This window comes from Alnus glutinosa, chromosome 4 (assembly GCF_958979055.1).
Source record: "Alnus glutinosa chromosome 4, dhAlnGlut1.1, whole genome shotgun sequence".
Taxonomy (NCBI): domain Eukaryota; kingdom Viridiplantae; phylum Streptophyta; class Magnoliopsida; order Fagales; family Betulaceae; genus Alnus; species Alnus glutinosa.
In genome coordinates this window covers 22,240,581-22,267,683 of record NC_084889.1, presented here as the reverse complement: position 1 = coordinate 22,267,683, position 27,103 = coordinate 22,240,581, and the positions used below count along the sequence as shown (strand labels likewise).

Here is a 27,103-nt window from a genome sequence, read left to right as displayed (position 1 = left end):
CCCTTCTAGAAATTCTCTTGTATACTTTCCGTGTATAAGGGTTGCGCCCCTCTGCGCTTTTTTATAAATTGCAATTAATTATAAAAAAAAAAGGTTTCTTATTTTATATAAGAAAAAACAACTTGTTTTTAGTTATTTATCTAAATGCAAACAATGGTTCTTTTTAAAGATTCTATTTGTTAATGTTCATTAAATCTTAATTATTATTTTTAAATCTTAATTCATTATAAGGTGCAAGGTAGAGTTTTCAAAGAACTGTAGAGGAATCTAAATCTTAAAATTCTACAACTGCAAAGGATTATAGAATTCTTTATAATTCTAACTATACTTTTTAAATTAAATGATTCAACGTTTGTGACAAATCTTTTACCAAACAAAAAACATGAGAAACGGGATGTCGTTTGTCACAATCAACCGATTGCTGTTCTTTTTGCTTTCTACTCTGACTCTCACTATCTATGCACAAAGAACACGAGCCTGAAGACGTCAAGGCTGGCAACAGCCGAAGTTAATACAGTTTTTTTTTTTTGGCACGTCTGCAACTTCTTGGGTGATGGATGGATACCGGTTTGGTTTGGACCGGCCGGTTGGTTTCAACCCAAGCATTAGATAGTTGAGCTAGATGTCACAAAATTTGCTTGGAGGCCCATGACTTTGGATAAATTAATCCAAAGCCTAATTCCAGTGGGTCTGGTACAACCGTGCACGCCCAAACTATTTCAGACACTGTGCATTTTTCAGAGTCAGGTCTATTTTAGTGGGGGGTTGAATTAGCGCGTGTGCTCCCATTTTCCTGAAGGCCCACTCGGTCCTTCGGCCGAGGTAGCCCGTCTAAAGAGAAGGCCTTAAATCTGAGGGCAAATTCTTTGCAGCTAACGCCCAATACTCACCCAACAAAAGCCCAAAAAACAGAAGAAACACCAACGTTCTTCTAGGGTTTGAATCCCTTCTCTCTTCTAACCCTTAATCGCCGCCTAGATTGGTGACAAATCTGCAGCCATGTACGGAGGCGGTGAGTGCACGAATATTCATATTTTTTTTTCTCATTTTTTAACGCTTTCAATTTTAATTTTTTCCCGAATATTTATAATTTTACAGATGAGGTATCAGCTATAGTAATCGACCTGGGGTCGCACACCTGCAAAGCTGGTTACGCCGGCGAAGATGCGCCCAAAGCTGTGTTTCCTTCTGTAAGTGTTCCTGCGTCCGAGAGTCTTCACTGGAACGGAAAATGTTTTAATGCGAACCAAACCGTGGAAAATGTTTTTAGGGTGGTAGTCAAATACTGGAAAATCAGTTGAAAACGGAGCCTTAATGTCAGATAATTACGTATTTATTGGATCTGGCTGAGCTATGTGCTTGTGGATTTTAGACCATGCTTTAAACTTTGCCTAAGAGAGTTTAGAAATTGGATATGGAAACTATTATTGGCTTAGCTATTAAATGAATTTGCCTAGGAGAGTGCAGAAATTGAAATTGGCTTAGCTATTATTGGTTCAGCTATTAAACGAGTTTGTGTGTTATTGATATTTTTATTTTTTATAGGTAAGCAAAGAAATTTCATTAAAAAAGCGTAAGACGCTTCTAAGCATGCAAGAAGTATACACAAAGGCCACCAATACATAATGCACTACTTATATAAGATAAAGGGAACATGATGAAACTGGTGCCTAAAGTTAGAAAGTTTTCTGTTTTTGATGTAATTTAAACAATTGTGAAAAATGTAGCGATTCTGGTAATTTATATTGAACAAATAGTATGGGGAGGCTAGAGGTGGGGTTTAAGCCTTCTGAATTCTATGCCTTGAATTGATCAACAACAAGGGGAACTATTATTAAATTTGTTAGATTCGTTAATAATGAATCTATTGCATTTTTTGTGGATATTGGAGGGTGGCTTTGGCTGTTCTTTGTAGGGATGGGAAATTATTGCTTATGCATGGTGCTTGTTCATTACGAGCAGCACACTAGTGTCTCGGTAGCATTCTTGCACCAACAATTGGACCGTCATAGTTGTTGACATGGGTACATGAATTTTCTGTGATAAGATGGCGATGTGGCTTAATCTACTCTGTTCAGGTGTTAGATGCAAAATATATTGTCCAGTGTAATATAATTTCTTGGACATTGAAGAAGTTTTTACTACCCTTAATCTTGGAGGATTGGAATTAGGAGTTTGTTAACTTTTAGTCAGGCTCTCTTAGGGAAGTGGTTATTGAGGTATGTTGTGCTGAGAGTTTTATTGGCAATAGGTAGTGGATAAAAAACATGGTAGTTAGGTGGGAGGTTGGTGCTCTAATGTCATCATGGGGCCATACGGGTTGAGTCTTTGGAAACATATTAAGAGGGCCTGAGATGCCTTCTCTTGTTTTGTTAGTATAGAGGTGGGTGATGGTGCTCAGACCAGATTTGGCACAACCTTTGGTGTGGGGAACGTCCTCTAAATCAAACCTTTCCGGTGTTATTTTGCATTGCTCAAGATAGGGATGCTTTGGTGGCTAACCGCATGTTAGCTCACAATGGAGAGGTGCATTGGGATATGAATTTTATCAGTTTGGTGCATGATTGAGGGGTGGACGTGGTTTCTTCTCTTTTCAATGTTTTGTACTATGTTAGGTTGGGTTGGGGATGAAGACAAGCTTTGCTGGATTCCTTTGAAGAGACAATACTTAAAGTTAAAACTTTTTTTAAAGTTCTCCTTGCCAATGTTTTTTTTGATTAAAAAGAACAAAGAAAAAAGAAAAAAGCATGAGGTGCCTCTTAGTACACTGGGAGTATACAAAAGGAAACACCTAACTAAAGAAACAAGTAAGGAAATCAAGAAATCTAAAAGATAAGGGGAACACATAAGCCGTAGTCCAAAGATACAAAGTGTGATAGAAGGAGGATAAAAGTTCCTCAGAGGTCTTCTCCTCGTCCTCAAAGCTCCGGTTATTCCTTTCCACCATAAGCACCAAAAGATGTAAGTGTGCGCCATTTTCCACACTATATCACTCATCGATCGGCCTGAGGACCACCAACAAGCAAGTAGATCGATAACCCGTCGAGGTATAACCCAAGACAACCTAAAGCGACTGAAAAGAGAATTTCACAAAGTAGAAGCCACATCACAATGGAGAAGAAGATGGTCCACAGACTCCTTTGTCTTCTTGCACATGCAGAATCTATTTATCATGATAACATGGTGCTTTATGAGATTGTTCAAGGTGAGGATCTTCCCAAGAACCGCCAACCACAAAAGAAGGCTGCCGTTGAGGGAGCTTGAGTCTGCCACACACACTTCCAGGGTAAGTGAGTACCTATAAGACAAGTCAAGGAGTGGAAAAAAGACTTGACCTTGAATAGGCCTTTTTTTAGAAGGGACCCACCAAATCTTGTCTTCGCCACCGCTTCTAACTATAATTGAATGCATCATCTGGAAGAAAGAAGCAAAAAATCCACCTCTCAATCATGCGCTTCTCTAGCAAAGCTCACGTTTCACTGGTTGAAACCACCAAAAAGCTCTAGGTTATTTGCAACAGAGGCGTCCTTCACAACGGCTATACCAAACAGAGTTGGAAAAGCTGCCTTGAGAGTCATATCCCCAACCCACAGATCATGCCAAAAGCTAATCTTGGTCCCATCCCTTACTGCGAATCTGGTTTGGCCTGAAAAAGTCTCCCAACCTTTTCTAACATTCTTCCATAATCCCACCTCAAAAGCTCCTGCGGGAACATGGGAGCACCCCGTAAACAGCCAAATTTGGATTCCACCATAGTTCTCTACCAAGCGTCTCTTTCAATACCAAAGTGCCACAACCATTTACCTAGATGAGCGCGATTGAACATTCTAAAGTTACGGATACCCAACCCTTCTGCAGAGATCGGGGAGCAAACCTTAGGCCAGCTAACAAAGTGATATTTAAATTCTTCACCAATCCCTCCCCATAGAAAGTCTCGTTGGAGCTTCTCCATGCGATTAGCCACACTAGCAGAGATGGGGAAGAGGGATAAAAAGTACGTAGGTAGGTTGGAAAATGTGCTCTTAATAAGGGTGACCCTGCCACCTTTGGAAAGATACATCCGTTTTCAACTGACCAACCGACGGTCAATCTTGTCCACAATGGCATCTCAGATATAATTTGCCTTGTAAAAAGCCCCTAGCGGAATACCAAGATACTTCAGGGGCAGAGAGGAAGTCCCACAACCTAAGATGTCAGTCAACTCACTCATGTTGTCCATATTACCCACAGGAACCAAAACAGACTTAGCCAGATTAACCTTTAAACCAGAAACAGCTTCGAAGAATAAGAGTAGAACTTGGAGATGGCGGAGATGATTTGGGTTGGCCCCACAAAAAACTAAAGTATCATCCGCGAACAACAAGTGCGAGATATTCACGCCTGGAGGCCTAGAACCCACAGAGAAGCCTAAGAAAACCTCTATCAACAGTAGTAGTGATCATTTTGCTCAAAGCCTCCATGACTATTACAAAAAGAAAAGGAGATAGTGGGTCACCTTGCCTCAACCCACGAGAGCTACTGAAAAAGCCAGCTGAAGAGCCATTTACCAAAACAGAGAAGCGAATCGAAGATATGCAATGCGCTATCCAAGAGCACCATTTCTCCCCGAAACCACACCTCCTCATCATATACAAAAGGAAATTCCAATTGATTCCTCTTTACCTTGGAAGATCATTTGGAGGTCTACTTTAAGGGTGGCTTTCTTCACTTGGACAACATCCTTAGGGTCTCATTATGGATAATCTCTGTAAGCGTCACATCATAGTGATGAATTGGTGTTGTATGTGTAAAAAGAGTGGGGAAGCTAGCCACTACGGATTCGCCTCGGAAGGTTTTCGATGTAGTGATGTTAGGGCCTTCCTCCCCTCCTAGAGGTTGCTCCACTTCTTCACCCGTTGAGGGTAATAGTTTCTCCCAATCTCGGAATTGGCCGATCGGCTTTGATCATAATGGGGAGATTGTGGTTTGGGAGGAGGATGTTGATCTTTGGGATGTTTCGCCTTTGGATTGGGCGTTAGAGGATGCTTTTGGGGACAAGGCATTGGCCATTCGGGATGCCATGGAAGAAGAATTTCAGCGTGACAAGATGATTTTGCGCCAAAAGTCTAAAGGAAAGAGGGAGCTCCTGAATCTGCATAGCTCAATCAACTATGGCGACGATAAATCTTCCGCTAGGCGTAGGATAGGAAAGGACTTTATGTTGTAGAGTTGTGTGCCTTTGTTGCTTGGGTGGGTCTGTGGGTCTTTCATCGGGTTCGGTTTTTTGCTTGGTTTATTTTGTGGAGTGTTTCTCTTGGGTTTTTCTCGGGTTCTGGGGTTTTTCCTTTGGGTTTAGGGGGTCCTGTTGGGGGTAATGGGGTTGGTTTCGGTGCTCTTAGGGGCTCTTTTTGTATTCGCAGGTTACTTTTGGGGGTTTCTCTTATTTTGTGGAGGTTTCTATTATGCTTGTTAGGGGTTTTCTTGTGGGCTTTTTTTGGTTTTTTTTTATGGGTTAGCTGAGTTTGCTTCTGTGTATACTTCCTGTGTACTTAGGGGCGCCTTACGCTTTTTTAATGAAATTCTCTTATTTATCAAAAAAAAAAAAGAGTGGGGAAACACTTGATCATCTCCTTCATTGTGATATTGTAGGAGAGTTGTGGAATTTGGTTTTTCAGTTGTTTGGAGTAGTGTGGGTTATGCTCACAAGGGTGGTGGAGCTATTGGCATGCCGGAAAGGAAGGTTTGCTCGGAATGATTTTAATATTGGTTGGCATGTAATCCCTTGTTTAATTATGGTACATTCGGAGAGAAAGGAATCCTTGGAGTTTTGAAGATTGCGAGCTACAACTGTGTTTTCTTAAATCACTCTTTGAGTGGATCTTTGTCAATGCCCTTCTCAAAATCTCTAGCTTTGTAGTTTTTTGCACTCTCTTTCCTCTTTCTTGATATTGTTGGATGTTTTTTTCTTGTATACTTCCTGTACACTTGAGTTGTGCCCCTTGTGCTTTTAATGAATTTGCTTTATGTATTAAACAAATTTAATTTCTTGGAAATTGTAGTGTATTTTTTCTTTATTCTCTAGCATGTAAAGCAGTTAAAAACTAATGTTATTATATGTCTATGCTTGTTAAGGTTGTCGGAGCAATTGATCAAATGGAAGTGGATGACCCTGAAAAAACTGAAAATAATTCTGGATCTGCTGTAGATTCTAAAAACACTGTCAGAACCCTTGATTCTGAAAAAGTCAAGGGAAAACGCAAATTGTTTGTTGGATCTCAAGCCTTAGGTTTTCGCCGGGATCATATGGAGGTAAATTTTCTAGTTATTATCTGTTAATAGGGGGACTTTATTTCCAGATTGTTTCATGTTTTAAGGTTCTGACTATCTGTTCTGCTGTCTATTAGGTGCTGTCACCCATAAAGGATGGAGTTGTTCTTGACTGGGATATGGTTGACAGCATATGGGACCATGCTTTTAGGTAATGACCGAGGGTCATATTCATCTACTTCTCTTCTGGTGCTCATGAAATAGAGATGGCTTGTGCTAATAAATTATACAAATATTATATGATTGGAAAATAATGATGAACGTATGATATCTTGCAGTTTGGAGATATGGCAAAGCTACTATGTCATTTCTCCATCTTGAGTGGTAGGATAATACTGTAGAAGAGATTGTGAACCATCGATGTTGACCCATTATATAGACTAGGAAATGAGGCCTCATTGTACCTGTAATGTTTCGTTTCCAATTCCTAAAACATGATATTAGAAGCCCAGAGTGTTACCACCCATAGACGAGGTGAAGTCTGAAGGATCCCATTGTCATTGCCCTCTCTCTCTCTTGAAAATATGTTTCTATGCTAGCATTTCAAGGCCATACTTTCTGGGCTTGATCTCCAGATGTGTAGAAGTTCTTAAATTTTACAAGTATTTGCTTATGCATGTACTTTTACATTTTATGTTATATTTCAAACAATATAGAACCATGCCATCTCTCCTGCTTGAACACAGTCAAATTTCATATGTAGTTATGAACTTATGTGAAAGCATTTTTATTTAAAAAATATCATTTATCAGCTTAGACCAATGAGTTCTAGTTCAAATAACACCTCTACTTCTGCACGCTGGGCGGTGGTTTGCTTGTGGGTTCAAAACCCATCAGAGGTGTTTGTTATTTATCAATAAAACAAAATCAGTTATCAGCCTAGAAATTCGTACCTCCTTTCCATCTTATACTGTTTGATTTTTTGTTTTCTCAAATTATGTTTCTGTATGTTGTAACTAGTCACCCTGTTGCTTTAGGGAATGCCTATTGATTGATCCTAAAGAGCATCCAATGCTACTCGCAGAACCATCTTCCAATACTCAACAACAAAGAGAAAGGTGATCTGGCACTGTGTAATATTTTCTTAGTTGATGATACATTTGATGAGTGCTTCTCATTATCAACTCATTTTAGAGCAGTTTCGTGGATTTGTAATCTTTATGTGAGTAGTATGGTTATTTTAGAGCTTCTGAGAATTGACTTAATGGAGTCATTCCTTGCAGCTTTCTTTGTCAGTTATTTCCCGAGTTATAACTGTTATTTTTTGTTTCTCAAAACTTTTGAGGAACAGATATTGGTAACTGTTGAGTGAACACTGCTTAAATATGTTGACATTATTTTTGTATAAACAATGTCTTCTGTGATACAATATAGTTCTAGTGCTTATGTTCTGCAAAATGAAACTGAGAGTTCAACAAAAGGTTATCTTGCATCAAGAATTTCAGCTGAAACTCGGGGGAAAAAATTCTTAGGACTTGCAAATTTTAGAGTAACTCCTTAGGATAACTTTCATTAACTGTTAAGGTTCTGTCCTGATAACTCTTGTAACAATTAAATTTTGGCGTTGTTCATTATGAGAGAACAGCCAATCTATTTGTTCAACACATATAACTTGGATTAAAGTGCATGTAAGTACTTCTGGTCTGGAAAGATCCAACAACTGCCATGTTGATGCAATTCTTAATTTGAATGAAAGAAAATGAGAGTTTAAGAGGGGAAGTTAGAGAGCTAGTTCAAGCTATCAAATTAGCAAGAATACCCAAACTCAATCCCTAAGAGAAAGGGAGAGAAAAGTCACAAATGTTGGCTGAGAGTTGATTTAATTCTCTGGAAAAAGCTGCTCTTACAACTTCAAAAAACTCTAAACAAGATAATAATTTGGCTGCCCTAATTAAGACACGATCACAACCACTAATTCGAATCTAATCCAACGGTTCTAAATCTGTCATGTAGTGGTCACATGCCTAATAAAAAAGTCGCATGAGTTATTACATAAAGATTAAAAGACTTATCAGAAGGAAATACTATAGTTCAAGACAGAAAACAACAAGTAAAATCAACTAAGATTGGTCACATAATCAAACTTATGGACGTCTAGGCTTCCTTTAGTGTTCCTTGATGATCAAGTGTTTGTAAAAGTCCTCTTCTAATATGTTTTGCATCACATGTACTAACTTCAAAGTGAATAAACTTGAGGCTTTAAAGGTTGATCTAAAGAGGTGGAACGAGTAGGTATTTGGTATTGTGGAGTTCCTTAAAAAAGCTTGCTTGGACTTTTCAAAAAAAAGAATTGAGTGCTCTTGATATATTGGAGGAAGAGCATGGGTTAGTTTTTGAAGAGAAGGTAAGGACATGTTTGGTCGTTAATGAGCTGGAAAAAACTACTCTTCAGGAGGAGATTAGATGGAGAAAGAAGTCAAGGGTTCTTTGGCTTAAAGAGGGTGACAAATGCACAAAATATTTACATTGGGTAGCAAACTCGAACAGGAGGTTCAATTTCATAGAGTCGCTCTCTGTAAACGGCTTAGTTTCTTCCGATCAACTGGTTATTTGGGATTATGCTGCTCAGTTCTATGAGACATTATTTGTAGAACCGGATAGTTGGTGGCCTAGTCTAGATGACCTTGCTTTCGACTCTTTGGATGCAGTGGAGGCCTCTTTGTTAGAACTTCCTTTTGAGGAGAGGGAGGTTTTAGAGGTGGTAAAAGGCACGAACATAGATAGGGCTCCAGGTCTTTGATGGTTTCTCTATGGCTTTCTTCCAAGATTGCTGGGATGTGATCAAGACTGATATCATGGGGGTTTCTAAGACTTTGATGTTCATAGTTTGTTAAAAGCCTTAATGCTACTTTTATTGCTCTAATCCCGAAGAAGTCTGAGGAGATGGATCTTAAAGATTTTCGGCCTATTAGTCTTGTGAGTAGAGTTTACAAGATCATTGCTAAAGTTCTTGCGAATAGATTGAGAAGGTTGTGGAGAAGGTTATCTTGAAACCTCAGAATGCTTTTGTGAAAGGTAGGCAAAACCTTGATTCAATTTTTATAGCAAATGAGTGTTTGGATAGTCAAATCTAATCTGATGAACCAAGGGTGCTTTGCAAGCTAGATATTGAGAAGGCTTATGATCATGTCAACTGAAACCTCTTGTTGTATATGTTGAGAATATGTTGTTTTGGAGAGAAATGGTGTTCTTGGATAGCGCATTGCATTTCTTTAGTGTACTTCTCCGTTTTGGTAAATGACACCGTCTGATTTCTTTAGTAGCTTTCGCGGGCTGAGACAAGAAGACCCTATGTCTCCTCTTTTATTTGTTATTGTTATGGAGTCTCTTAAGTAAAATGCTCATTGCTACCATTGACAGAGGTTTTCTATCCGGCTTCTCTGTGGGAACTAGGCTTTGAGGTGGTAAATATTTCACACCTGTTGTTCGCGGACGATACTTTGGTTTTTTTGTGGGGCTAATCTTGACCATCCTCGCTATCTGCGTGTGTTATTCTTGTACTTTGAAGCTGTCTCAGGTTTTAAGGTTAACTTGGCTAAGTCTGTTTTGGTTCTAGTGGGTTGTGTCGATAATGTGGATGGATTGGCTGGCATTTTGGGTTGTGGGGTTTTGTCTTTGCCCATGAAATACCTTGGTCTTCCACTGGGGGGCCTATTATAAGGCGAAGTCTATTTGGGATGGTGTTGTTGAAAAGATTGAGTGGCGGTTGGCTAGCTGGAAGCAGATATATCTGTCTAAGGGTGGTAGGATTACCCTTATAAAGAGTACTCTTTCTAATCTTCCTACGTACTTGTCTCTTTTTCCCATTTCTGCTTCTGTGGCAAATTGTATAGAGAAGCTCCATCGAGATTTTTTATGGGGTGGTTTAGGTGAAGATTTCAAATATCACCTGGTTAGTTGGTCCAAGGTTTGCTCTCCTATTTCTGAAGGAGGCTTGGGAATGGAACTTGAGGATCTTCAATAGGGTCTTTTTAGAGAAGTGGTTGTGGCGTTATATGCATGAGAGAGAGGCATGGTGGAAAATTATTGTGGATGCTAAATTTGGAAGTGCGCGGGGTGGGTGGTGCTCTATTGATCCCCCTGGGTCTCACGGGGTGGGGCTATGGAAGAATATAAGGAAGGGGTGGAATTCGTTTTGTAGCCATGCCATATTTGAGTTGAGAGACGGGTCCAAGATCAAATTCTGGGATGATGTGTGGTGCGGAGAGATGACCCTTAAATAAGCCTTCCCGGTTTTAAATGGCATTGCTCGTGAAAAATATGCGTTTGTTGCAGCTCACTTGGACCCTGCTAGTGGTTCCCTTCAGTGGGATGTTAGCTTTATTCAAGCGGCTCATGGCTGGAAGGTGGATGTCTTGCCTTCCTTTTTCACTTTGTTGTATTCCATTAGAGTGAGAAGGGAAGGGGAAGACAAGCTTTGGTGGGACCCTTCTCACATAGGGAAGTTTTATGTTAGATCCTTCTATAGGGTCCTTGCTTGTAAAGAGGAAGCTCGTTTACCTTGGAAGAGTATTTGGCGGACCAAAGCTCCTTTGAAAGTGGCTTTTTTCACTTGGTCGGCGGCTCTAGGGAAGATTCTCTCCATGGACAATCATAGGAAGAAGCATGTCATTGTGATTGATAGGTGTTGTATGTGCAAAAGGAATGGGGAGTCTGTGGACCATATTCTTCTCTATTGTGAGGTTGTATGCGCCTTATGGAATGCTATTTTCAGCCGCTTTGGGTTGTCTTGGGTTGCCTCTTCAAGTGGTTAATTTATTTGCTTGCTGGCGGACGCTCTTGGAGTGCTGATGTGTGGAAGATGGTTTCTTCTTGCCTTTTGTTGTGCTTGTGGAGGGAACAAAATGATAGAAACTTTGAGGACCAAGAAAGGACGATAGATGAGCTCAAAGCTTTCTTTTATTCTCTCTTTTCTTGGACTGCTGCGTTCTTAGCTCTCTTAGTGATTAGCTTTAATGATTTCCTTATACTTTTTTCTTCTCATTCTTAGACGCTTCTCTTGTGTACTCCCTGTGTACTGGGTTGCGCTTTTAATGATATCACTCTTATTAAAAAAAAGTGAATAAGCTTGGACGAAGCCTTTTAAGCGCTGACCTTTGCACTCTCTGCCTCAGATGGGTTGCCTACAATTTAAGAAAGGATGATATAAAGCTTTGAAATCATACTTTCTTCAGAAGCTTCATGAGAAGATAACCTTAAGAAAAAGTGCAAAAGCAACTTATTGTGGAGGTGATGATGTTAATTTGGGTGATTGGAAATGTTTTAAGATTTAAGATTAGGAAAAACTAAGACTTAATAATACTCTTTTAGAAAGTGGCATGATCTTACACAAATGCATTTTAGTTGAATTTGTCGAGAACAGGGTGCCAGTTGTATAAAAATGTTGTATGTAGTTTGAGCATAAGTGCTGTCGTATTAGGCTAATAGGCTCTTTTGTAACATTTAAGATTGGATTGATTAATGGAGGAAAGTTTAATTTAATGGTTTAAATAGCACATATTGTTAAGTTCTATTTGATGGAAAGCATGGTAGCTGATTAGTAGTTTCTTTATAAAATCTTTACAAAATAAAGGTTCTTGTCACATACGGCTATATTCCTTCATTATCTGGCTCTAATTTTGCATATTTGCTAAACAGTTTATTTATTTATTTGTTGACGATAAATAATTCTACCAACCTCACTCAATAAAGCTTTATTTCTTTTAGTGATGGCCAATATTTATGGTTTTAAGTCCTTGTATTTTATTCTTTAGGATATTTCTTTATGTTTAGTAAAAGAGTTTGATTTTCATCTATCTGGCAGGACGGCAGAGCTTATGTTTGAAAAGTACAAAGTTCCCGCACTATTTTTGGCCAAGAATGCTGTATGCCCCGAGTGGACCCATGAACTCACTTCAAATTGAATCACTTTGATTGTCAATATGAATATGCTCTTTTTCCTCTCCTTTTATCAAGAAATGTCAGTATGGTGATTGATTAGAGTGCTTGTTGATGCCAGGTTCTCACATCTTTTGCATCAGGACGTGCTACCTCATTAGTTGTTGACTGGTAGGATATATGTAATTTTACAGTATCAGTATTGGTTTCTCTTCTGTTGCATTACCTTTCTACCAAATGCTAAAGTGTTATTGTTTGACATTCCTTTTAGTTTAGGCCACTTTGTATATCATATTTGGATTGTATTTCTGTGATTATTTTGAGATGTTCCATGCTATGGAGTAAGATTGCTTGAATTTTAGTGTTTCTTGGGGCTTATTTAGGAGTTTGATGTTGGTTCTAACCTTTTCTTGAGTTACTTTTTTTGTTACACTGTTTCCTTTTAATTTTTATAGGTGGAATAAAAACATTTGAATTTGCTTTCATATGTTGGGCTACACCGTTAAGACACCAAAAAAGTATCACCAAGCTGAGAAAGAAATACATGAAAAAAATAGATATTTAAATGCATATATGAGCTCAAAAAGACGAAGAGTATTGGATATCTTACAACAGTGCACTCCTCATTTCTGTAGTTTGGTTTCATTTGCAAAATGCTTTCGGTTGCAGTGGTATTAGAAGTTTGTACAATGAATTTCATCAAGTTCTTAGTATATTTTTCAGCACAATTTTGAAAGGGAATTAATCGATTCTCAATATTTTGGAGTCAAAAGAAATTGACTTATTGATTGATATTATGTTCCTTCTTTCATCTATCGTTATGATAGTAATTTTTTGAAATCTAAAAGAATGTTATTTCTTCTCTGTCGTTCTCCATGTAAGAAATCTGTTGAGTAGAATCTTCTCGTCTTTTTGTAAGTCAATAAAAATGCCCAATGCGCAATTGTTATGTTTTTCCTTTTTCACTTATATTTTGATCTAATGTTTATCCTCTTTTAATATTTCTTGATATATGTTAGATGCAAAACTAATGTATGATATTTTCTATATTTACAAACTAATTCAGTGGTGGAGGATCAACTACAGTTGCACCAGTGCATGATGGTTATGTTCTTCAGAAGGTATTTTGCCCACCTTCCAACCAAAAGAAAGAATGACTTGCTTCACAATTTTATTGAGTTCATATTTCTGTTTACGTGTCAAACAAACTCAGTTTTTACCCAATTTCTACACATGGGATTCTTGCATGTGACTTTAGAGGGTTTTGAGAGGATCTGATTACTGTTCCTTTTCTTTTCTTCTTTTAATTATTATTATTATTATTATTATTATTATTATTATTATTATTATTTATTTATTTTTAAAAAAAAACCAAGGTTTTGTGCAATATATCAATATGTGGGTTGGTAGCTTTATGTGCTTGAAAAATTTCTTCCCTTTTATGGTGCTCCTTTATATTTTTATTTTCATGTGATATTTGTGATAACTTCTCAATAAATCGTATTGTCCTTTATTTGCAAGACAGTTGTTCAATATGTACGTGTGTGCATAGGTATGTACATGTGCATTCTTGGTTGGATATATGCCATTATGGTTTTCCTGAAAAACAATGTTTCATTGAAGCAATTTATGCTCAGACTTTAGTTCTATATTTTTTTTTTAGGTGTAGAGCACGTATCTGTTAAAAAGGTGCTGTACTATTATGCTGACTTATTGTATAAAAGTTATTAGCCTTTAAGTTTCAATGCCAGTCTTTTGTTGACATATTCGATATTTTCACACAATAACATTACTCAATGATGTGATATAAGCTTCACTTTTAGAAATGAACATTCACCTTATATGTCTATAATGTGGGCCCTCTCCTGATCCTCCGGCATATGAAAGGACAATATTTGTTAATGCCCATATGTTACAGTTTGATAAAGCTATTCTCAGCTTGTAACAGATTCTTTGCCTTGTTATTGCATTTGCAACTATAGGCTGTGGCATCCTCTGCAATTGGAGGAGACTATCTGAGTGATTGCTTAATGAAAAGTTTGGAAAGCAAAGGTATCACGGTAAGTGGCTAGAATAAATTTTTTATCTTGAAAGACAAATCAATTGTCTCATGTTGTTTAGTTTCCTTTCCTTTTAGTTTCAGAATGTTTTCTTCTTGTCTGTTGCAGATAAAACCCAGATATTCATTCAAGAGAAAGGAAACTCGGCCAGGAGAGTTTCAGGTATTTAATGATTATTAGTGGTAGTCTCTTTTGTGCGCATAAGTCTTTCAATTCTATTTTCTCTTATTTGTGGTATGGAATTGGAAAGTATCATATTTCAATCTCATGTCTTCCCTCACCTTCTCTGTCTTGACTTCTCGCTATACCCACATGGTAAGGTAGCTTCCAAGCTTTATTGGAGAAGGCTCATGTGAGAATTAATTTTGGGGGTCAGAAACATAAGACCTTATTCTGATTCAGTAAAAATTAATGACTTCTTTAACAACGTATTCACTTGGTCCAAACGGGAATGATGGCACTGAGATTTGGTTTCATTTGACCCTAAGATACCTGTTTCCCATTTGATAATCTGACGTTCTGCTTGTAATCAAAGGCCCTTGGAATCCAAAAAGTTGTTGGTTGTTGCCTAAGATTAGAGTTAAATTATCAGAAGAGGTTTGTCTTCATTTACCAAAAAGATTGTTGCTTCTCAGTATGTGTCTTGGTTTATTACAGTGCTTCTTGGTTTGAGAATACATTTTATTGTTGCACTACTAGATAAATTGAGATTCTTAATTCTGCCTTCCATTATTATCTTGAATGAAAAGCACTGTTATACATTTCCTAATTTTGCATTCACATTTGCCTCAGTTGTATGCTTTTTCATGCTTTAAGTCATCAGGTGCAATTGTTAACATTATTCAATACTGTCAATCTTTGGAACTTTTTTGAATCTCAGACAGTAGACATTGATTTTCCAAATACAACAGAAAGCTACAGGCTTTACTCCCAGGTCTGTGATTTCACAGTTAATTATTTATTTAGGAGAAATGCTACCCGTACTCCCTCATTTTACTCCCCCAACCTTATGCCCTGACGTGACAGTTCATTTCCACTATCCAGCATCCATTTAACGTGTAAAATAGGGTTGCTTTCTGACATCTTCTGGCAGAATTCTTGGGCGCAAAATCCAAGGGGTTTTTGGGAGGTATAACCCTCACCATCTTCTTCTTCTTCTCCAGAGCCTTTTCCTGTCACAATCCAAAGGTGCAGATTGCTTTTTCTGGGTGAATTGAATGAAATCCTTCAAAATCCTTTCGGTGAGCCTTGTGTTTTCTTCATCCTTATTTTTAGCGACAGCTCTGATCTCCTCCCTAATTTGGGTGAAGGGCCTACGTAAGGCAGGATAAACGCCCCTCAGATCCTTGAGCGTGATTATTTTTTTTCTTCTTATTGAGTTCCAAAGAGTTTCAGAGAAGCCAAAAAAGGAAAGAAATTGAATTCCAAAGGAGTTTTGGAGAACTAAAAGCAAGACAAGAAATTGGTTGAGAGTATGACCAATGCTGTCTGCGTCTATCACTCTGTTTTGTGCTTCTACTTTGTTCTGACAGATCAGGCATTGGTCATACTTTGTTATTAAATTGATTTGTTTAATGTGCTTTATTAAAAAATGGCTCACTTTGTAAGTTTTCAGTAGCTTGCTGAATCTCTGACTCACCCCACTTTTCACCAACCGTCCATCCCAAGAAGCTACAAGAATGTGGGTGTACAATACAGAAGCACAAATTGGTCCAGAGAGATTCTCCTGCCTTATGTTTGTCCTTCAACCAATTTCTTGCCTTGCTTTTAGTTTTCCGAAACTCCTTTGGAATTCAATTTTTTTTCTTCTTCTCTAATGCATGAGGATCTGAGGGGAGTTCTCCTTCCTTATGTAGGTCCTTCAACCAAATTAGGAAGGAGATCTGAGCTGTCGCTAAAAATAAGGATGAAGAAAACGCAATGCTCACAGAAAGGATTTTGAAGGATTTCATTCCATTCACCCAGGAAAAGCGATTTGCACCTTTGGATTGTGACAGTAAAAGGCTCTAGAGAAGAAGAAGAAGAGGGTGAGGGTTATACCTCCCCAAAACCCCTTGGATTGTGTGCACAAGAATTCTGTCAGATGGGCTTTGGTTTGGTATAGTGGAAACCTGACGTCCGGGTGAGGGAGTAAAATGTGGGAGTAGGAGGAGCATGTCTTTTTATTTAAGATGATTTATCCTTTATATTTTATATGCTAGGAGTACCCTTTCATTTTTTTTCTGATCGTTTTCCTATTGCAGAGGGTAATCGCTAGTGATATTAAGGAATGTGTATGTCGAGCCCCAGATACTCCATATGATGGTTTGTGTTCCTCCCATATGTACACCTCCAGCTGCTTTTCTACTCTGTTTTTGCCCGTCAGGTTTTTTCTAATTGGAGATTGATATATCTTTGCTTAACTTATTTGGGTAATGTGTTTGTTTTATGCGGTTACTGCTTTGTGTGCCAGCATGTTTCTTGTAGCAATTCATAAAATTTGGGAGTGCATTTTCGGATGTTTTCCTCGATATTTGAAAGGGTACTATTTATAAATAATAAATTAAAAAAAAAAGGTTTGAAAGGGTTCCCCAACTCCTGCTGATAGGACCAGTACCTGATTTTCCCTTATTTCTTTCGTACCTTTTTCCCCCCATTTTGTTACTTTTTAAGGGGTTTGGGTTAGGAATGGATTGTAGCTTGACACATCTTGGATCCTCACACGTAAATTTCTAGCAAAGCACTTTCTATATAGAATTGATGTTTTAATTGTGCAGCATTAGACACTTAGAGGACTCGAACTTGTGTGGACATGTGTTGGATCATGGCATATGGCTGACATGAGTTGGAACAGTGTTAGTTATTGTTGGAAGGAATGTATCAAAGGTGCCCCATCTAGTGGATACATTTGGGAATATATATTTTGGTATCCTTATTCATGGGTGTTTGAAGATAAATTTATCTTCCTAGACAAAACAAGAAGAAGAAATAGAAAAGAGAGTTTCGGCTGGAGCTGCCGGTAGGATGTTTGTCACCTTGGAGAGTGGTCTTGTGAGTGGTGCGTGGTGGCGTGTTGGTTTCGCTCCCCTTTGGGGATATGGAGAACTGATTCTATGTGGAGGCTAAGTCGTTTTTGTTCTCGGTGGGGCTTGGGACTGCAGAGCTCAAAGTTGTGGAAAAGTGGAAAGCTTTCGTAGGGTTGATCCTTTTGGGATTTCGTTGCATCGTGTAGCTGTTGTCGATGCTGGAAGAGGCTTTGCGTAATCCTGGATTTGAAGATTTCGTGAAGTCTTATAGGGAGGGGTCTAAGGTGACCATCGTGCGAAATAGTTTCGGTCGTTTCTTGTAGGTGGTGGTCTATGACGTGGGTGGCCGAAAAGGTCTGGTTCTGTTTCCTGAAGGTCGTGGTGGGCGGGGATGGAGTTGTGTCTCTGGCAAGTTCTCTAAAGTCTTTGCTTTTTTTTGAAGATGCTGGGAAGACATTGGGTAAGGCAGCTGGGTCTTTGTTGTTTGCAGAAGTGGTGCGTGCGGCGGCTCCTGTCTCTGTCAAGGGTGCTAGGAAGCAGTGCGGTGCTGCATACGTTGTGTCAGAGCTGGTAGAAGCGCAGCATGCGATGGCTTGAGGTGATTCGGAGAAGCATTTTCCGGTGAGGATGGGGTGCTTGGCGGTGGAACGGCAGCCGGTGGATTGTTGTGCTTTGGAGAAGCATTAGCTTTATCCTTTAGGCAACAACCCTCGTGCTATTGATGGCTCCAGGAGTGCTCTGGCGTGTTGTAGGGTTTCAGAGGGTGATGGTGACCTTTTAGAGAAGGCGAAGGCAAGAGTTTTTAGAAACCTTCTTGAGCTTTTTGGGTAGTGGTTTGTTTGGGCAAGCGCCGAGGTTGGGCCTAAAGCATTTTAGGCTTAAACGCAAGGCAAGTTGTTTAATGGTGGGTCGGATGTTTAAGAGGGTAAGGTAGTATTAAGAAGGGCCCATTTTCGGGTTGGGTCTAGACGTTTGGGCTCCAAGGCCTCTTCCAAGCCTTCTGACTTTGCTCCTGGGCCATTTGGAGATTCGGGTTTGGTGCTTTTCATGCATGTTGGAGGAGTGTTGGCGGCTTCGACCTCTATCTATGACTTTCGCCAGCGGTGGGTCTGCTTCGGGTTCAATGGTGCCCTCTGCTCCAGTTCTGGATCTCGCTGTGGGTTCAACGGTGCCCTCTGCGGTGGGCCTGGATCTCACTGTTTCACCAATGTGTTCAGATCTTGGCGTTGGTGGGCCTATGTCGGCTGCCTCCACCTCGGTAAGGCTTGTTGATGGGGTCCTTCCTTTGCCGTCTTCGTCTGAGGCCAGCTCTGGGTTGCTGGAGCTGGGTGCTATATGGAAGTCCGCCAGAGCTGGTCAGCATGACTAGTTTGCCTTGTCGGAGTTGGCTCCGTCTCCGGGTCTAGTTGGGTTTGGTCCAGCGTTCCTGGATGTTCTAGGCGACTGCCCTTGAGGTGCAGATGCATTAGGTGAAAGGCTGCGTTATTCTCTCCCTGTGATGTCGGAGTCTGAAGCGCCTATTTATCCTGTCGGAATCCAAGTCAATGCTTAGATACTCCCAGAAGCATAAGGTTGGCAGATTGGATGAGCATTTGCTTGCAGAGGTTTTAGAGGCTTTCAGTGCTCCCATGGCTCCTCCTATGCTATTATTTGGGGTTGCTGCCAAGCCCTTGTCAGCACCAGCAAGGGATGGGGTAGTGTCTCCACTTGCGCCTTTTCGAGATGAGGTCTGTTAGCCTCTTCTTCGGTGTGCCTTCCTTCTCCCAAGCGGCACGGTCCTTCCTCCGTCAGAAGTGGGTGGGTCTCCTCTCTCTTCAGTCCAGTCTATGCTCCGGTGTCCTCATTTGTTGTCTTTCTAAAAGGTGGGTGAATCTTCAACGGGAGGTAGTTTTGAAGAGATTGGTGGTCCTCTTGGGGCAGTGATTGATCTTAGCTTCTGTTTTCAAACTCTGGGGGTCTCCCACGAGGGGAATATGAAGGATTTTTTAGACTTTATGGCTCAAGTTGATGCGGTGCAATGTCAAGAGGCTCTGGTCTCCACTTCTAAGTTTAAAGGGAGTCGTGAAGTGAACTTAGAGTGCACGATTAATTATGATGCCAGGGGTTTTGGTTCTAGCCTGGGCAAGGCAAGAGGGCCACTGATGTGATGTAATAGTCTCTGGGTTTTGTGGGCTGGTTATGTTGGGGTGTTTGGGTTTTCTCCTATTTTTGGGTTTTGTGAATGTTTTTCCTCTCTTCCCTCTTTTTTCCTATTTTGGTGTCCTTTTTGTATACTTCCTGTATGCTTAGAGGCGCCTTTACGCGTTTTATAAACTTCTTTGCTTGCTTATCAAAGAACTACTGAAGGGCTACTGAGATAAATTAATTCTTTCAAAACTAGGTTAAATTGAATTTTGGTAGTTCATAATGGCAAGCAAAGAATCTTGGAAAATGTACAGAGGCCTGAGAAGCCAAGAATTAGTACTTTCACATGAGCAATAGACAATATACAATAGGTCTTGTTCTTCTATATTTAAACCTTGATAATCTTGTTAATGCTCTTAAGATTAAATCTCCACTGCATAGGGAAATGCTTTGATCTTTGAGGCTCCAAACGCATTGATCATGCTAAGCCTTCTGATACAGTGTCCTTGTTGTCACAGAAAGTGCTTATTCAAACATTCCAATGACACCATATGAGCTACCTGATGGCCAGTAAGTCCCATATTCTTTTGTTACCAGTAATCAGATTACATCTTGTTTCATTGCTTTGCATCTTTGAATTTCTTGGTTCTTGTCTCTGTAACCTTTATGGATTCATGAGGCACAATGTGGCATCCCAACAACATAATATTACCTAGTTTTATACTACTTGATAAGCATTAAATTGTTATTTCTAATATTGATGTATAGTTATTTATTCCACATAACACAGGACAATTGAAATTGGAGCTGACAGATTCAAGATTCCTGATATTTTATTTAATCCATCCTTGGTTCAGGTGGGTTGCTTGCAAATTTACGAAGTGTCAGATTTTTATATATATTTTCAGATAAATTGGTAAATTTGGGTGCATATCTTATTTAATTCTATTCTTTTTCATTTAATTGAGACTTTGAATATTTGTCTTTAAACATTAACCTTGTCTAGTCTATTATGATTCTATGGGGTTGAAATAGTTAAGTCGTTTTGCTCATTTATTGGCCAAGTTGGATTCTACCTTTAAAAGTCCAATTGGCTCTCTATTAACACTAACTTCCTATTAACTGGTTACCTTTTCTATTACACTGCTTTAGTAAGACACTGAAAGATAAGTCGTTTGCTGGAACACAGTAGAAATTAGATGTGGCTTTGCCAGTCTCTCATCTATGTTGATGCAGTTTGAAGTTCTGGAGATGTCTGATTGTTGTGATGCTGAAAATATTCATCATTGGGTGGAGAAAGGATTTTTGTTGTTGTTTTGTTTACTTGACCTTTATGAGCTAAGGAACAGAAATGTTGTCACTTATGCCAGAAAATTTTGGAACTGTATTGCAGCGTAGTCTCTAGACTTTGTCTCCAGTGGCTTGCTTGCTGTAGTTTACTTTCTCTAGCTGGGGTGACAGATTTTTATGCCAACAGTTTTTAAAAATGATTGTGGAGAAATTGGCTTTTATTGCTTTGGTAATACTATTCATGTTCTGAATAGCTCACTTGTAACCACCATGTGGTTGATGAGAACTTTTCTTAACTAACAACAGTTTTCCTGCACTTTAGCTTATTCCCAGTGTGCATATCATCTTCCTTGGGTTTTGGATATGACATTTGTTGAACCCCTTCTCCTTTATTAGTTAATTAGAGCTTTATTTTGACATTTTTAATTGAATAAGCACCAGATTCAATCAAAAAGCCAATTTACTCTTGGCTTTACAAGATTCAAAATGCAGTACCAATATATCTATTGGTTCATGAGATTGATCAACAATTGAGTCCTACTCGTACCAGCCTTTTATCTAATTCTGTGTGGAAAACACACTGGAAACTCAGGTTGCATGAAAGACTCAAACATTTCTGTGGAAAATTTCCTGGAACATCTTGCCTACCAAACTAACATTTCCAGATTCATCCACTTATCTACTCCCGAAGATTGACCTACTCAATCCGCCACTCTCATCTGCATTCAGTAGAGCACCTCTTTCTTTGCTGCAACGTAGCTAGAATCACTTGGTATGAATTAAAATGGCCCATTAGTACCCTCATTTTTGCTGATCAGCCCATTCATGTTTGGATTAAATCTATTTTGGATCCTCAGGCAACTCTTTCTATGGAATCGGCGGAGGTGCATCATTTCCAGATTTTTGCCTCTATCGTCCTGGATTTCATCTGGATGGCTAGAAACTCTACCGTCCATAACTCCATTCAGCCTGAGGTCTTTTCTTTGATCAATTAGATCCGCACTACAAGCCACAAGCATTTGGGGGCTTGGGAAAATCTGGGCTTGTTTGGCAAACCCCTCTCCCGAGTCTCCCGACCCCCAATTTTTTCTTAAAAAGTCAACTTCAAAACATTTAAACCATTTTCACTTTTAATATTATACCAATTACTTTTTATTACTATTCAAACAAAAAAACCCACTACAAAACAAAACTTTCACTTTTCCATACAAAAAATTAAAAACTTCTTTCTACATTAGTCAATTATTACTATATATATTTTTTTTTAAAAAAACCCACTCAAAAAACTTTACCAAACACACCCTCTGTCTTCTCGCCTAAAAGAATGGTCTCCCCTTCCAAAAAATTTCATTGAAGCTATCTTTGATTTAACTATGAGGGTTCCCTTTTCTTTCATCGCAGCTGTTTTCAGTGAATAAATTGGACTCCCTATTCTCAGCCAGAGCTGAACGTCTTTGATTTATCTCTTTATCTGATTTACCTTTTATCCAGTAGTTGAGTATCAGTAGGGTTATAATAGGAATCGTGATAACCAAGCTCTATCAGATTAGTAAAGGATTGGGATCACTTAATAGATGTAGCCGTAATTGCATTGGGTTCTAGTAGTGGTAGTTGCTTTGGTTTCCATTAGTTGCTTATAAGTAGAAGTGCAGAACAGGGGAAGAGATTCATTGAGAAATATTATCAATCACCTCGTGTGTATGCTGGTGACTCCTACCCTAAGCGGAGTATTATTCAATACAATTCCATTCCTCACTGACATATCGTCCATCATTCACAACCCACACCCAACCGTGTTCTATCAGTCTTCCTCCTCTTGATGTTAATTCCGAGGAAGCCCGGGCAGCTTTGATGGCAGTGACCCATGCAGCAAATATGGGCTAGCAGAACCTCATCCTGAAAAGGAGATTCACTAACTTAATCATGGCAATCTAGCACAAAGACCTAATTTCTGATTGGCACTTTTCCCCCTTAATCTCTGACATCCACCATCTCAAGCTCTTCTCAAATTGGACAGCAAACAAAGTTCATAGAAGTGCCATCTCTCGGGCACGTGATGTAGTTAAATGAGCTGCTTCCCATGATGTCTATGAAAGCATTCCCACAAATTCTCTCTCTCTCTTTCCTCCCCCCCCCCCCCCCCCCCCCTCTCCAATAGAATCAAGACTGGTTCCCTTTGTTTATTGCTTAGGGGAAAAAAAAAAAAGTTCTTAAATTCCTCTGACAACAGTTTGTAATGTTCGTCTAAATTGATCAGTTGAATTCTGTAATGTTTATTCCTAGCTTTTCAGAGCTCTATAGTTCTAGTTTTGACTAAATATTGGCTGCATTAATCTCAAATCCTTACATGGTAGGCACAAGAGCACATTTGGTTTCTAAATGTTAACCCCTTTAATTTTCATTCACCTCGGCGACTGATCATTTCTTGACAAGTGCATGTGCAATAAACATCTGATCTTCGATTTTAGTATGATGTGCGCATACCAAAAAGATTAATATACATTTGCAAACTGGTTGATCTGATATTTTGATCTCAGTGGTTTTGTGCACTTGTCTAATTTACTCGGTAATGCAAATTCCTTTTATTTCTTTTGGTGTTTGTTCATGTTTCAAATTTTGTTAATGATGTAAACCTCAGGCAATTCCTGGTATGGATAATTTTGCGGAGATTGCTCCTTCAGTTCGTGGTTTGCCACAGATGGTAAGCTCCTTTTATTTCATTATGGATGTAGACTTGCATGTATTTGCGTTTTAATTATTTTTTCAATCACTCTTCAATTAGTGATTTCTTTTTAATATGTTCAGGTAATAGAGAGCATTAATAAGTGTGACGTGGATATTCGGAGAGAGCTATTCAGTAGCATACTGGTAAACTTAATATGTGTCGGTTCACCTTTTTCTTTTCAATTTCCTCCTTGAAATGTCATGTAACATTCTACTTCCAATCATCAATTCTTGTCTTTGTTTTTTGTTTGTTGTAGATTAGAAAATGCAACTAGGTATTGAAAACTTTGAGTGTAACCTAGTTTAAGTTGGATACCTTATAATATTTTCCTTTTGGTGGAAAAATTGATAAAAGTATTATAGTTTTATAATGTATCACTTCATAGTAGCTTAATTGGGCTAATTATTATATCAAGGATTCAATCTTTTCCGTGGGACTTGTTGACATGCATTTCAGAGACAACAATTAGGCACAAAAACTAATTTCTTAATACAACTGGATCAGACAACACAATATATATATCCCGACAGAGGTAACTTTCTTTGTTTACTCTAGCTTGGAGCATTTTCAAACTAATTTGGTTCTGCTGTTTCTCTTATGTACAGCTTGCTGGTGGCACAGCATCAATGCAACAGTTGAAGGAACGCCTTGAGAAAGACTTGCTAGAAGTATATTGTTTTTCCTGAAGCACTACCTACAGCCTTTTTTTATCTTCTTCTCCTTTATTTTTTTCATTTTGTTTTCCTCCCAACTCTTGGTGAACTTTTTGGTTTGTACTCTTTTTTCAATGATTATATAGATTAGTTTCATCTTGCAGTAGGCTTTAAGTAGTAAATGACAAGTTAGTGTTTCCACAGCTAAATAACTTAAAAAGTAACTTCTGTAACTTAAAAAATAACTTAGTGTTTCCACCACTGCAGTTTTTTTTTTCTTCCCCTGTAGCTCTGGTTTTTCTCTGTATTTTGGGTATGCTTTGTATTTCGGGTTTTTGGGTGTTCTGTGGGTTTTGGGTTTGCGGGATTTTTTGGGATATTTCTTGGGTCTTCATTTGGGTGCTGGGGGTTTCATTGGGGGTTTTGTTGGGGTTCAGGACATGTTTTGGGTATTTGATGGGGGATTCTACTGTATTTTGGAGGAGGCTTCTACTGTTTTTGGGTGTTTGTTGGGGGTTTTCTGTATTTGGGTTCTCTTTTGTGGGTTTTGTGGGTTAGCTGGGTTGTTCCTGTGTATACTACATGTGTACTTAGGAGCGCCTTACGCTTTTTTTTAATAACATTTCTTACTTAGAAAAAAAAAGAAAAAAAGTAACTTCTGTGATCTTATTGTTTGAGTAGCAATTCTAATAATTTCGTCCAACTTATCATCTGCAATCTTCAGTGGAACATTCAAGCCTTCAACTTAATATTTTAATCTTGTGGATCCCACCTCAAAACATCCACACCCACACCACACCTTATGAAAGTCATGAAGAATTTATGGTTTATCCGGAGATCTTGCATGTCTGAGATATATCATCCTCGATGTGTAGGAGTCTCCTCAAGCCGCTAGAGTTAAAGTATTGGCGAGTGGAAATGCAACAGAAAGGAGATTCAGGTAGGATGCATTTTACTTTAACTCTCTCTCTCTCTCTCTCTCTCTCTCTCTCTCTCTCTCTTAGTGTCGGGTGTGTACATGTGCCATGCTTATATATAATATGAACAAAAAGGACAACATATTTATCTGAGCCTAAGTACAGCGTCAGTGATTCCAGTTGTAGTTAAGTTAGAAATAATATTTTGTTCAACAATTTCCCAGGACTTACATTGATTGAAAAGCTTCATCATATTGCTATGAAAAGAATCTGTAGTTTTTGAGGGATTAGATTATTTCCCGGTGTTGAGGTAAATCTATTAGGTTTTTTTTTCTTTGGTTAGCCCAAAACTTACATCTCAAAAGATCAACGGATTTTTCTTTGGACCTATGTTGAGGTAAATAAGCCTACTCTAATAACCAAAGACTGGTGTAGTTACAAACCAAATCTCTTTACAATTTCTTATCTTACAAGATCTAATCTTACGATGTATGAGGACTACTTGTGCTGCTTGAGCGAGGGGACATCCTTTTTACCCTGTGTAAAGGTGGCATCAATTTGACACGTCTGTCTCTCTAGATTTCTCCAAGCTTGGAGCATGATGAGGATGTGGATTTCTGTATGATTGAAGCATGATGTTATGTGATTCATGCTTCTGTATAGAATAAGTGTTTTAACATGTTTTACTAGGTGTCTTCTGACTAGGGCAACCTATATATAGACCAATTCCATATACTCGACACACTTGGATCTGATTGGCTTTCTACCTTTAGCAATTTCAATCTATTGATCATGACACATTTCTCTCTATTTTTTGTGCTGTGTAGCCTTTCAAGTTTTGAATATTATACTTGTATAGTTGGACCCGTTGGTGAAAGAACATGTCTTTCTTTGATTGTTTTTTGCGAAATTTTTGTATGCATACGACATTCATGCACTGTTGCGCTTCGTCTAACTTATTGTTGGTGCCGAGTACTTTTTGCAGTGTCTGGATAGGAGGGAGCATTTTGGCTTCTCTTGGTTCATTCCAGCAGATGTGGTTCTCCAGGGCTGAGTAAGTTTCACCTTGTCACCGAGATTTCGCACGCGTAGAACAGTGTATTTAACTATTGGAGGAGGAGTTTAGATGAACAATTTAATCCTTTTTTTCTATTTTTATTTTTCACTTATCTATTGGAAAAAAAAAATAAATAAATAGCAAAATTGAAGTAGCGCTTACAAAATCAGTGTTGAGCATTAAGTGAATACTTGTTTATTTTTTATATGTTGTTTCATCATTTCACTTTTTGTGTGCTATTATTAACAGGTATGAAGAACATGGGGCTTCTTATATTCAAAGAAAATGCCCTTAAACATGCCAGAGGCTTTGTACCCTTTGCTTAGGCATTAACTTCCGGATCCTTACGTGCTTCATCACACTTTTAACTTTTTCAGGCCTGTAAAAGCTCAGAAGCCTGTGTCTGATATGTAAACTACTCAAAACTGTAGCATTAGCTTAATTTGTAGCTCCATTGCCTTATTCCCGTAGATAGATTAATGCCCCCCCATTGGTTCTGATTTCACATTGAACATTGTTTAAATTATTGGAAGTTTGCACCAAAGTTGCTACTTCATCTAGCTATTATGCTGTAGTTGTGGACACTAAGAAGACAGTTTAAGATTAGAATAATGCTATTTAGTAAACTGCTATACAACCATCATACAGCTTGATTACAGCTTGATAATGTGGCAGTAGAAATCAATCATTGAATCAACGTTTGTTAAAAAAAAAAAAAAAAAATCATTGGCTGATTTTTACATAGTAGACTATTAATTAGCATTACTCGTTAGATTATTTGGGTCTCTTTCACTCTCTCTCCATTCAACTCGATCTGTAAGCTAATGCATGTAGGTGGTTGGCACGAAGGCACCGGAACTCGTTACAAGTTCCATGCTGGTGCAGTCCATTAAATTAGGAGTAAATTAAACACATTTTTCACAAAAATAGGAAATAATCATTAATAGTCTGATTTGTCTCATGCTTCCTTTCGTCGGATAAATGAAAGGAAGCATGAGACAACTCATAATATCAATCTTTTCTTTCTTCCGTTTCAATCAAAACGCATCATGGACACCATTAAATATATCAACTTGAATCCTGGATACC

General features: G+C 38.6%; 1 protein-coding gene across 2 annotated transcripts; it reads left to right on the top strand.

The window, feature by feature from the left end:
* Nucleotides 1–805: 805 nt before the first annotated feature.
* On the top strand, nucleotides 806–26,654 carry LOC133865681 (actin-related protein 4). Of its 2 annotated transcripts, XM_062302110.1 has the most exons (20): nucleotides 810–1,012; nucleotides 1,099–1,190; nucleotides 6,112–6,288; nucleotides 6,384–6,457; nucleotides 7,284–7,364; nucleotides 12,110–12,170; nucleotides 12,305–12,354; nucleotides 13,250–13,304; nucleotides 14,166–14,243; nucleotides 14,352–14,405; nucleotides 15,124–15,177; nucleotides 16,487–16,547; nucleotides 19,891–19,942; nucleotides 20,163–20,229; nucleotides 23,301–23,363; nucleotides 23,468–23,530; nucleotides 23,993–24,055; nucleotides 24,916–24,980; nucleotides 25,943–26,011; nucleotides 26,264–26,654. In XM_062302110.1, exons 1-20 carry the CDS (start codon nucleotides 1,000–1,002, stop codon nucleotides 26,307–26,309), a joined length of 1,338 nt encoding a protein of 445 aa, XP_062158094.1. In that variant the 5' UTR covers nucleotides 810–999; the 3' UTR covers nucleotides 26,310–26,654. The 2 variants fall into 2 exon arrangements, with proteins under 2 accessions (XP_062158095.1, XP_062158094.1); XM_062302111.1 differs by lacking the exon at nucleotides 15,124–15,177 and having other exon boundaries at nucleotides 806–1,012.
* The last annotated feature ends 449 nt before the right edge of the window (nucleotides 26,655–27,103 follow it).

Bases quoted from the DNA above. Each gene is read 5' to 3' on its own strand.
- LOC133865681 (XM_062302110.1), top strand. The intron at 6,289-6,383 runs GTAAATTTTCTA...GCTGTCTATTAG, and splicing joins TTCGCCGGGATCATATGGAG to GTGCTGTCACCCATAAAGGA. The intron at 16,548-19,890 runs GTTTGTGTTCCT...TTGTTGTCACAG, and splicing joins CCCAGATACTCCATATGATG to AAAGTGCTTATTCAAACATT.